Source organism: Lytechinus pictus, chromosome 1, assembly GCF_037042905.1.
Source record: "Lytechinus pictus isolate F3 Inbred chromosome 1, Lp3.0, whole genome shotgun sequence".
In the NCBI taxonomy this organism is placed as follows: Eukaryota; Metazoa; Echinodermata; class Echinoidea; order Temnopleuroida; family Toxopneustidae; genus Lytechinus; species Lytechinus pictus.
In genome coordinates this window covers 34,003,650-34,016,240 of record NC_087245.1, presented here as the reverse complement: position 1 = coordinate 34,016,240, position 12,591 = coordinate 34,003,650, and the positions used below count along the sequence as shown (strand labels likewise).

At 37.1% G+C, this 12,591-nt stretch overlaps 1 protein-coding gene across 2 annotated transcripts in view; it reads right to left on the bottom strand.

The window, feature by feature from the left end:
* Positions 1-12,591, bottom strand: part of LOC129261389 (glutamate carboxypeptidase 2-like) — a 59,440-nt gene that overhangs the window by 13,782 nt on the left and 33,067 nt on the right. For both annotated transcript variants that reach the window (XM_064100905.1, XM_064100900.1), the window contains exons 3-9: positions 8,933-9,092; positions 8,147-8,281; positions 6,912-7,040; positions 5,249-5,429; positions 2,264-2,357; positions 1,001-1,096; positions 246-331 (exon numbers count right to left, since the gene is read on the bottom strand). In XM_064100905.1, the coding sequence (XP_063956975.1) occupies positions 246-331; positions 1,001-1,096; positions 2,264-2,357; positions 5,249-5,429; positions 6,912-7,040; positions 8,147-8,281; positions 8,933-9,092 (881 nt within the window). The remainder of the gene's footprint in view (positions 1-245; positions 332-1,000; positions 1,097-2,263; positions 2,358-5,248; positions 5,430-6,911; positions 7,041-8,146; positions 8,282-8,932; positions 9,093-12,591) is intronic.

The window sequence follows — 12,591 nt, the reverse complement described above, 5'->3', positions numbered from 1 at the left end:
AGATCAGAATAGCCCCATACGCCTCCCAAAATCTGCTGTCATAATTGGTAGTAGTAGCAGTAGTATCGACATCAATAGCAGTAGCAGAAGCAGCAGCGGCAGTACGGTATATCCTAGAGTCCCGCTAACAGTACACGATCTGTTTGCTATCCGATTTTGGAATTAGGAAGAAAAATAGCCTAGCTCTCTCCCATCCAATATAGAATCCCTCTTTTGACTGAACTAAGTGGGTAATGTTTTCTTACCTGGTTCAACGCTTCCTCTGATTACTCCGATCACATCCCATCCATATGCCATCTGGTTTTTGGTGTAGATGCTCATTGTCACCTCCCTACAAAGTATTGAATTTCACCAAAATTTAAAAAGATAAAAAAAAGTGTGCATCTGATTCCACCTTGGTTGAATTATAGTTTGACTTGCAAATGAGAACCTTTAAAAATTGTTTCTCAAACAGGATGGATCTTCGATTACTCGCGGTCACAATTTATGCCTCCCCCATTGCCACTGAGACCAAAAATATGTTACACATCTAACTTCTAAAATTTCGAGAAAAAAATCTTCTGACTTTATAACCTCCCAAATCTAGTCTAGATTTAATCTAAAATATATCCATTCCAATATGCATACATTAGCCATGCAAGACTTCGATCACGGGAACAAGATATTATAAATGAGTAATTGATCACGTGGCCTGCAATTCATGATCAGTTTCACTTGAATACCATTAATGCCCTCGTTCATGATATAGGTCAATTATTCTTCACGTAAGTCCAAGACATTTATTTTGTTGAAAAAAGTCAGTAACCATAGTAGTTGATATTACTAAAATACTTGCAAAAGCATCGTGGTACATTGTATTTTGAAATAAACATTTTGAATTTGACGAACCCTGCTTTTTAAAAATCTTTCACCCGTACGAATTTTAAAATCCAACATATTTTTTTATTCAGTCATCGACAAAATAAGTAACCACAAATCAGATTACAGTGTTACAACTTACATTTGTTCGTATTCCTCTCTAAATCCTGGGCCATATCTGTAGGTCAAGTCTAGACCACCCGCCCATTCGTCCTCTACGGGCTCTCCACCCATTTTCCTGAAGAAAGGGATGATACAACGCACGATTATTATCGTTATTTTTATTCTTTTATTTTTTAAATAAACACTTGCCTACTATTATCACATTATAGTGGAACAGCACGATTGGATATCTAAATTCAGGACATTATCATTGCTGGGACGATTGATCTAATCAAGGGACTAACGAGAGGGATCATAATAATAATAATAATATACAAAATTGATAGAGCGCTTTATACAAAAGTTTCAAAGCGCTAAGAAAGAAGGGGGAAAATACAAGATATCTCAGAAAAAGAACAACAAAGGAACTGAAAGTGAAAACAAAATTACGAAAAATTTATTATACGTACAAATAAAGAGATAGTTGTTTTGTGTGTAGGGTGTGTGTGTGTGTGGGTGGGTGTGTGTGTGTTTATAACGGATCTGACAACGGACAGCAAGCGAGTATGCATGTCTCCTTTATATGTCTTAGTAATGTCATGAAAATTATGAAACCGGGATACTACAGCGTTTCAGCATGCGCAGGAGTGTTCTTCGGAATCAGGTTGGCGATTCCTTCAGATCTGTCAGTCTGTCGGGATATTGTCATAAGGCTTCCCGTGTTGCTAGCAGTCTTTCGGAACCACCATACCATTCAATTCAATTCAATTCAAATTTATTTTTCATTCTTCAACATAATATAAATATGTACAAGATAATTGATTCAATTTAAACAAAAGCATGAACAAGATTCAACATTCAATAAGTAATTCAAATATAGATTAACGTGTATATCAATTTTAAATCAATATAATCAATATAATTAAATATAATATAATTAAAATCAATATAAGTATATATCAATAAGAAGAATGGAGGGGTCCACTAAAAAGCAAAGCTTGTAGAATGTGGACCCCTCAAAAACTTAGATACAAGGAATATTGAAATATACGTAAAGGAGTACATGAAAATAAGTAACGAAAAGGGGGGGGGGGGGAAAAACAAAAACAAAAATCTTATGTACAGAATTTTGAAATTCAGAGACAAGGACAATAACACGACACAACACAACACAAGTACATGAGGTGGACAATACGATGACAACTGCCTAGAATATAGAAAGAAAGATAGAGATAGGGAGAGGGATGCAAAGCTAAACCATGCATACGTTCAAAAGATGTTTAACTCCTGGAACGATACTCACTCAAGCAATAGTTTGGCATCGTCGTATCCAATGGGATGGATTGGGATGGTGGGGAGCATGGTAGACTTCTCCATGGGTAAACGATAGGCACTCTCTGTCGGATAAAGGAAATCGCAAATCACTATGAGCCAATATGTAGGTAAATGCGACTCCATACATCACACCCACTCACATAACCTCATGCACAAACTCGTATAGACACACATGCCTCTACAAAACCAATAGGCCCGTATTCTGAAGTCGGGTTTAACTTAAACTCGGGTTTAAAGTTGTGGTTTAAGTATGGGAAGCCAATCGTTACATAAATCACTAACAGTATAGATTATCATACTTCAGCTCATTTGGCTCTCAAATCATTCATAATTGTCGAGAAAGTATAAATAGATGATTGTCTTCACCATCGATGAATCAGGAAAGAGCACAGTAAACATAAGAAACATACAACTTAATAAAAATTTTGACACCTTTGGCTTCCCATAATTTTAGCACATAGTTGGACCATGGTCTAAGTTAAACCTGACTTCAGAATACAGGCCATAGTAATCAGACATCGCACACCCATACCACGCCACATTTATGTCACTTCAAAACATATCATAATCAGATATCGCACATCAACAACATATTATGTCTGCCTCTCCCAAACCAAATAATCAGACATCGCACATCGCATGTCGGCATCTCCCAGATCTATAATTATCACACATCACCCATCCACACCACATTTCTGCAGCTCTAATAGTCAGACGTCGCACATACACACCACATGACTGCCTCTGGATCTAAAAGCTCTATTAATAATCAGACACCACACACCGACACCACACGAGTGCCTCTACAAAACCTATGCTAATGAATATACCGCATATCCACACCACAAGGCTATCTCTACCAAACCTTAAGTAATGTTATCATATATCGCACATTCACACAATGACTGTCTCTACAAAACCTATGACAATCATATATCAAACACACACACAACATGACTGCCTCTACCACACCTATGAGAATCATATATCACACACCCACACCACATAACTGCCTCTATACCAAACCTAGAGAATCATATATCAAACACCCACACCACATGACTACCTTTACCAAACCTATGAGAATCAGACATCACACACACACACAATATGACTTCCTCTAGCTACCAAACCTATGAGAATCATATATCAAACACCCACACCACATAACTGCCTCTACCAAACCTATGAGAATCATATATCAAACACCCACACCACATGACTGCCTCTACCAAACCTTTGAGAATCATATATCAAACAACCACATCACATGACTGCCTCTTCCAAACCTATGAGAATCATATATCAAACACCCACACTACATGACTGCCTCTACCAAACCTATAAGAATCATATATCAAACACCCACACCACATGTCTGATTCTACCAAACCTATGATAATAATATATCACACACCCACACCAAATGACTGCCTCTACCAAACCTATGATAATAAGCAAACACTCACATCACATGACTGCTTCTACCAAACCTATGAGAATCATATATCGCACACCCACACCACATGATTGCCTCTACCAAACCTATGAGAATCATAATTATATCGCATACCCACACCAAATGACTGCCTCTACCAAACCTATGATAATAATCAAACACCCACATCACATGACTGCTTCTACCAAACCTATGAGAATCATATATCACACACCCACACCACATGATTGCCTCTACCAAACCTATGAGAATCATATATCAAACACCCACACCACATGATTGCCTCTACCAAACCTATGAGAATCATATATCACACACCCACACCAAATAACTGCCTCTACCAAACCTATGAGAATCATATATCACACACCCACACCAAATGACTGCCTCTACCAAACCTATGATAATAATCAAACACCCACATAACATGACTGCTTCTTCCAAACCTATGAGAATCATATATCACACACCCACACCACATGATTGCCTCTACAAAACCTAGTATGAGAATCATATATCACACACCCACACCAAATGACTGCCTCTACCAAACATATGAGAATCATATATCACACACCCACACCAAATGACTGCCTCTACCAAACCTATGATAATAATCAAACACCCACATAACATGACTGCTTCTACCGAACCTATGAGAATCATATATCACACACCCACACCACATGATTGCCTCTACAAAACCTAGTATGAGAATCATAATTATATCACACACCCACACCAAATGACTGCCTCTACCAAACCTATGATAATAATCAAACACCCACATCACATGACTGCTTCTACCAAACCTATGAGAATCATATATCACACACCCACACCACATGATTGCCTCTACCAAACCTATGAGAATCATATATCACACACCTACACCAAATGACTGCCTCTACCAAACCTATGAGAATCATATATCACACACCCACACCAAATGACTGCCTCTACCAAACCTATGAGAATCATATATCACACACCCACACCAAATGACTGCCTCTACCAAACCTATGAGAATCATATATCACACACCCACACCAAATGACTGCTCTACCAAACCTATGATAATAATCAAACACCCACATAACATGACTGCTTCTACCAAACCTATGAGAATCATATATCACACACCCACACCACATGATTGCCTCTACAAAACCTAGTATGAGAATCATATATCACATACCCACACCACATGACTGCCTCTACCAAACCTGTGAGAATCATATATCACACACCCACACCACACGTCTGCCTCTCCCGAAAATTGATGAGATATTACACATACACCCTCACACACACACACACAATGCCTCCAAAACCTACTGAATTCTACACGTACACATAAACGCATCCATATGTGTCCCCGATCTATGTATACCCACTTATAAACGGGGCCTTCTAAACACACACAGATCTCGACACCCACCTTTCCTCCTCCCACACACTCACATAACCACAATCTAAGCGGAACGTACGTACCTATTGCAGGATAGCTTTGAGTTAGAGGGTCACCGTTGCCATCTAAGCAGCTACCCCTCTGTGTTCCAGTACCAGGTAGGTATAAACCATCAGGATATGTTTCAGCGCCCTCAACGGCATAATCCTTGGGGTCGGAATACAGGATCAAACCTGCTGCTCCAAACTGTGCAGCGAACTTAGCCTGGATGGATTTTATTTAGAAAGCAATCGTATTTTGTGTATGATAATTAACAAATAATAATTTACATGTATGTACACAAATGTATCAAATCATGATTTTATAGACTTGTGCTAAAAAAATTAGTGAACCCCACCACAAAATGAATGAATTCATTCATTCATTCATGCCGAGTGTTAAAGGTAAATAACAACACTACAATGTTCGGAGAGCTCAGAAAAAATATATTGAATGTAATATTTTATCACCTGACTTTACAATTAAATATCTGAAACATATGGCAGAACTTGACTACTTTAAATCTTTTCATTTTCTGACGGGGTTCACTAACTTTTGATCACCACTCCATACAATCTTGAGAGAATGCATGTTTTAATTGTGTGTGTGTGTGGGGGGGGGGGGCTCATTTTTCTAACAGAATACATGGTTACCAAAAGAGAGGGCACATATCCCCACTCCTACTTCGGAGCCTGATGCATTGACTGTATTGGACTTAAGAAAACGGGCCTATGACGATTTCTAATATAAAACGAAATGAGACTTCTATCACTATATTGTTTATAGTCAAACATGGTAGCATGCTACTACGTATGTTGATGTCCTAGCATATGTATGTAATATACCAAATAGTTTATATTGGATAACTTGCATTGAACGTGTTGAAATTCCTGCTATTGTTGGGGGAGTTGGAAATGAAAACTTTCAATATTCTTTATGGAGTATAATCGTGCAGCCTTGCAGAAGAGAGAAAAAATAAAACCTCTCTTTGATTGATAAAGACTCCACAGCCATTCTATTGTGACTCGAGTGATATTCACACAAAATTTCAACTTCTTAAGGTTAATTACTTGAAAATTGTATACTGCAAACTTGTGGTAATCAAAGTACATAGAAACTAGCATGATACTCGTTAAATGTAGAGAGATGATGATGCAACACAGTTCCGGAGAGAGAAAACTTGTATACACCATATAACTACCATTTAGAGCAATTGTTATCAACTACATTTGTATTAAGATAGGGTGATTATGAATACAAACAGGAACTTAATTTATGTTTAAATGCATGAATGCATGAATGAACAAATAAATGTATCAATACAAAAAGGCATCAAACATAATATGTTTGTAAATGAGTTAACAGATAAAGAATACACAAATGAATACATCAAACAGATGAAAAACTAAATTGTTTTAAATCGGATAATCCATGTAATCAGGATTGTACACTGCAAATACTCCGGTGTTCATTTAACACCAGCTCGGAATCTATATATGTCCACACCAGAGAGGTATTGAAACAACACCAGTTTGGAATCAAACCGATGCTGTTTTAATACTAATTGGTGTTGTATAAACACCTATCTGGTGTTAGACCAAAACGAAACTGGTGCTGTTTAACACTTCTCTGGTGTGGACATATATAGATTCCGGGCTGGTGTTAAATGAACACCGGAGTTTTTGCACTGTATTAAATTGAACTTACCTTGTCTCCTCTGTATAATTTACCATATCTTGCAATAGCGATCTTGCCAGTAAGGTTGACGGGAGGATTGAGGTCTTGCAGGTCTTCAAAGTCTGAGAGTTGAGCATAATTCACATACACAAGATCGCCCTAAAACCGATATAAAGATACACCACACATAGTAATAAGGACAGATGTTAAAGATTATGAGGATAACGATAATGGTAATCTTTATTCTATTTTCATTGACGATTTCTGAAATAGTTCAGTTTTGTTCTATGCTCTCTATATATATACTCCACCGGCGGAGTGATTTTTTCAATGACATGTTTCCAGAGCTGCTTGAATTTAATTAAGCATTGAACTGAACATCTTATGGTATAGTGGGGAACTTTATTATTATCATTGTAATGTCATCATCATTATAATTATTATTATCATTGTTATTATAATTATAATTATAATCATTGTTATCAGTATCATCATAATCATCATCATCACCATCATCATCATCATCATCATCATCATCACCATTATCATTATAATCATCGTGTCGTCTTATATCCCATTACTTATGATAGATGCAGTACATATATTTATATTTTTAAATTTACGATTGCTTTAATGTTTCATGCTTATCATTCAAATGCTTGTAGATACATAATGATGTGATTGCGGGAGGTATTGTGGGGGTTGGCTTGAAGTGACCAAGTCACATGTATGACCATTGTATTTTGCCGATTCTAAATATCTTCATTTTATTTTTACCATTAGTTTTCTGACCTGGATGGAGTTGGGGAGGTTTGGGGAGGAAGACCTGTGGGTTGTGGCTATTAAGTTAGCATTTTCCATACCCAGGCAGCCTCTCCAACTCTCATCCAGGTCTTATTTTCTCTATCATGTATCATCATATCTGATTTGTTTGTATTCTCTATGTTTTTAAAAATGCAAAATAAAATAATAATAATAAAAATCCCCATTATCATCACCATCATCATCATCATGTTCATCATCATCATTACCATCATTATCATAACCATCACCATCACTATCGTCATCATCATCATCAACCTCCTCATCATCGTCATCATCATTATCATCACCATAATCATGATCATTATCATCACCATCACTATCGTCATCATCACCATCACCAATATCACCACCGCCACCATCATCACCACCATCATAATTTCATAAACATCATTATTCTCCTCATCATCATTCTCCTCATCACCATGACAACGTAACCATACCGAGAGTACGCCCGAGGCAGAATAAGCGTTGAAGGGAGGTAAAATAAGGTCCTCTTTTTCCCGGGATAGATCGTCTAATGGAGCCTCTTTTAACTGACTCTGGAAGATCACGTCGCTCCCGTTGAAGACTTTGATCTGTATGGGATGACGAGTTGTAGATATGTATTTATTTTATAAGTACAGATTTTCATGTACATGAAGGTATATAGCTGAATCCATATCTATAAATTCATATAAAAACGAAAAAGACTGGAAAAAGTACAGAAAATGTGATGCTGTTGTGTAAAAAAAGATGAACTTGAAGAAATTTTGAATTTTATGAAGACACTTCAGGGAATTAGCAAATGAATGAATTAGTATGATTAAATGAATAAAATAGTCAAACTGAAACATAAACATTCAATTCAAATTAAAGAATAAGAACGAATGAATTAAGAAATAAGTAAATAAATGGGTGGATGAATAAATAAACTTGATAAATCAATAAAACAACTTAGCAATGGGTAGACAGATGAATTTATACACTAAACACTGCTAGATTTATATATATTCAAAATGAATCGATATACAAATAAATTATAAACTGGATCCCAGAATAAAAAAAAACTGAGGATCATCGATGATTTATCATAACCTATTAATACAAGACATTTTTAATCATTGTAAAGTGTGCATCTCCTGTTTAATCCAGTATAACTTCAATGATTTTCAATCCACGTATGAGTTAGTAAAACAATTTAAAGAAAGGATACAAAAAGTCTCTTAGATTTAGAAGAAAAGACATACCGCGTTGTCTTCTCCCTCTACCGTTGATGGAAATGAGAGTAAGACGTTGTAAGCGTAGATATTCGCTTCAAATCCATAGCTTGTCCAATTAGCCAGGATGTCATCAGCTAGTTTCTTGTTCTGTGGCGTTCCTGCAACGTGGGGATCTCGTGTTAATGCCCTATGGTATAAGACAGATATGAAAAGAACATGCAAAGAGACATTGTCGAATTCAGGAACTTGGAGGGGGAGGGAGAAGAGGGGGTGGGGGGGGGGGGTAAAGCTAGGATGCGGGGTACAGTTATTACACACAACAAAACCGCGGTGTTAATTGAAAGATAATAATAATAATAGCTGGATTTATAGAGCGCTTTTTGCCTGATGATATACAATGCGCTGCTATTATTACCCCGGCTTTAGCTCGAGCTACCATCACCGGCGCTCAGTGCATGCAAGGAATTACTCCTGCCGGGTACCCATTCACCTCACCTGGGTCGAGTGCAGCACAGTGTGGATAAATTTCTTGCTGAAGAAAAACACGCCATGGCTAGGATTCGAACCCACGACCCTCTGTTTGAAAGGCGAGAGTCAGAACCACTAGACCACGACGCACCCATCAAGCCCTAAGGGCATTTTCGCAATTACTTCGTAGACGCTTTCTATAACGCAGAAAACCTTTTGTCAAAATAGCTTAAATGACAAAACAGCAGTGTCGTCCTTGACTCTAGACAAAGGACACATTTGCATTCTTTTTTCGTCCGGTCCGAATCTTCGGACAATCTGCTTTCCCGGTCCACCAACTTTCGACAAAAGCCTCGCAGCTGTCCACCGTGATTTGACTTGTATTTTCAAAGGAATTGGTGCGTTGTAGAAGGCGTCCGCGTAGTGATTGCAAAAATACGCCAATGAAAGAGTAAACACTGATTGCATCATGGGAGCGTCTCTATAGGTTAATCTTAGATCTAGAGTAGATGTGGAACACTTAAATAATACTGAACTTTGTGAAACCATGATAAATCTAAGGTGAAAAGCAATTATACTGTAGCTCACCGACACAAATAAGCACAGGTGGGACATTATACTGAAATTGCTTGGGAAAAAACAAGACATCGGGCTGGGATTTCATAATTGGTTTTGCTAATTGCTTAGCAGTTAAACAGATTCTTTCAGAATCCTTTGGCACACATATGTTTTTGTTCATACATACACTTGGGTGGTCATTTCATTGGATTCTGTACACACCCATTTTGAAATGATTACCACAAGTACCATTTATTTTTAACACCAGCCCGTCATCTATATATACACGTAGTAGAACATAAGGAAAATATTGAAACATCGGTTTGTGTATATAGCTTATGGGCTAACACACGTTCAACATGTTTAAACAACACTAGTCAGTGTCAAACAACTCCTGTTTGATTTTAAACTGGTGTTTTTTTTACAGTGATAGAGGGAATGAAAACAAGGGACAATAATATCCAGTTCCGTTTATTTCTTCCATCTCTAAAAACAATGAGTATGCATGTATGTATGTACAAACATAATATAATTTTTATGATAATAATAGGCATTTATATTGCACCAACTCTCTAGAAATACTCTTTTTCAAGGCGCCTTGTTATTATCATTACCCCAGTTTTAGCTCAAGCAGCTCAGTGCATTTCAAGGAATTAATCCTGCTGGGTACCCATTCACCTCACCTGGGTTGAGTGCAGCACAATGTGGAAAACAATCCATGGCTGGGATTCGAATTCGAACCCACGTCCCTATCATTGAGAGACGAGAGTCGTAACCACTAGACCACGACGCCCCAAAAACATACAAAAAAGCAATATACAAATGATATTTGAGTATGATTAGGCCTATATGATAATATAAAAAACTAAATATAGGGACTTAAAACAATGATTGTTTGGAGGATACTTAGTACATTTAACAATCAAAGCAAATATGAATGCACACCGTAAGTGACAAAGGTAAGGTGTGAAGAAAAAATGACGGAATATTGTGTGAATCAACAGTTCATTACGAAATGGCAAAAAAGCTGCTATATTAGACACATTTTGAAGAAAAGTATTGTATTAATATTCTTTTAAAGAGAGTTGAAGGAGAAGCAAATGCAGGACCAAGGTATTTCGATTTTCAACGTGGGGGCGCAAGACGTTCCTTTTTTTTATCTGTGTGAAAGAAATCGAGCATGTCAGGTATTATAAAGTCACATGACCAAGACTTTCCTGTCATGATCTCATTTCTTTTTTCCTGTTTTTCTTTACCTGCTTCATCCTCCATCCATCTTCATTATCATCATCATCCTCATCATCATCATCATCATCATCAATATCAGCATTATCATCATCATCATCACCATCACCATCACCATCATCATCATCATCACCATCAGCTTCATCATCATCATCATCACCATCATCATCGTCATCATCATTACCATCATCATCGTCATCATTATCATCTTCATCATCATCATCATCATCATCATCATTACCATTATCATCATCATCATCACCATCACCATCACCATCCCCATCATCATCATCATCATCATCCCCATCATCTTCATCATCATCATCACCATCATCATCATCATTATCATCATCATCATCATTACCACCACCATCATCATCATCATCATTACCATCATCATCATCATCATCATCATCATCATTATCATCTTCATCATCATCATCATCATTACCATTATCATCATCATTGATTATATTCATCATCTTCATTATCAACATCGTCATCGTCAGCATTATCATTATCATCATCATCATCATTACCATGCATCAACATTACCATCATCATCATCATCATCACCATCATCATCCTTAACATCAGTTTCATCATCAGAATCGTTGCCTTCATCCGCATCACCATTATAGGGGTTATTATTATCAGTCATTGTCATCTCAGTCATTACCATCAACATAATATTATGTTCGTTTTTAACTCGTTCTATTTTATATATAAATTTGTTTTGTGTTCATTGTCGCTGTGCAGACACCCCTTTCCCCACTGAAGGCTTTATTGATACAGCGCGCACCCCCGCCCCCCAAAAAAATGTCCCTCTGATACAGAGGTAAACGGCTAAATTAATTGAAAAAAATAAAATTATTCTCAATTAAATGTATGGTAATAGGAACTCTTCTCAAGTCCTAACTTCTATTAAAAAAAATCATTGGTCTCGCTTCAGCGGTTTGGAATACACAGTCTATTATGTATCAATGGTGCTTTTCATCCCATTCCAAGTTTGCATACATAATTATACATCACTGCTACCACTGCTGGTTCTGCACTGCCTAGCATATCAAGCCCTTGATCATTCAGAATTTGATCAGGGAATTCCCTGAGCTGACTAGGAAATCTCCATGGCCTAACCAGGCTCATCAAATGACATCCTTGCGCATGTTAAAAAGGGCAACAAGAGTTCTTGACAATTCATTTCAAGTTTGATAATGGGAGATGCACAATGATAGAGACAAAACATTGTGCGTTTCATGCCTAATTCCAACAATAATACATTCTTGATTTCATTCTTTTTTTTATATCATTAAGTTAATGGGCTCAAAGTGTGATACACATGTGGTTTGCTCTTCATTGTTCAGCTTATTGTACTTATCCATCATTCGTATTTCTTTCAAGTTGGTGCACTGATT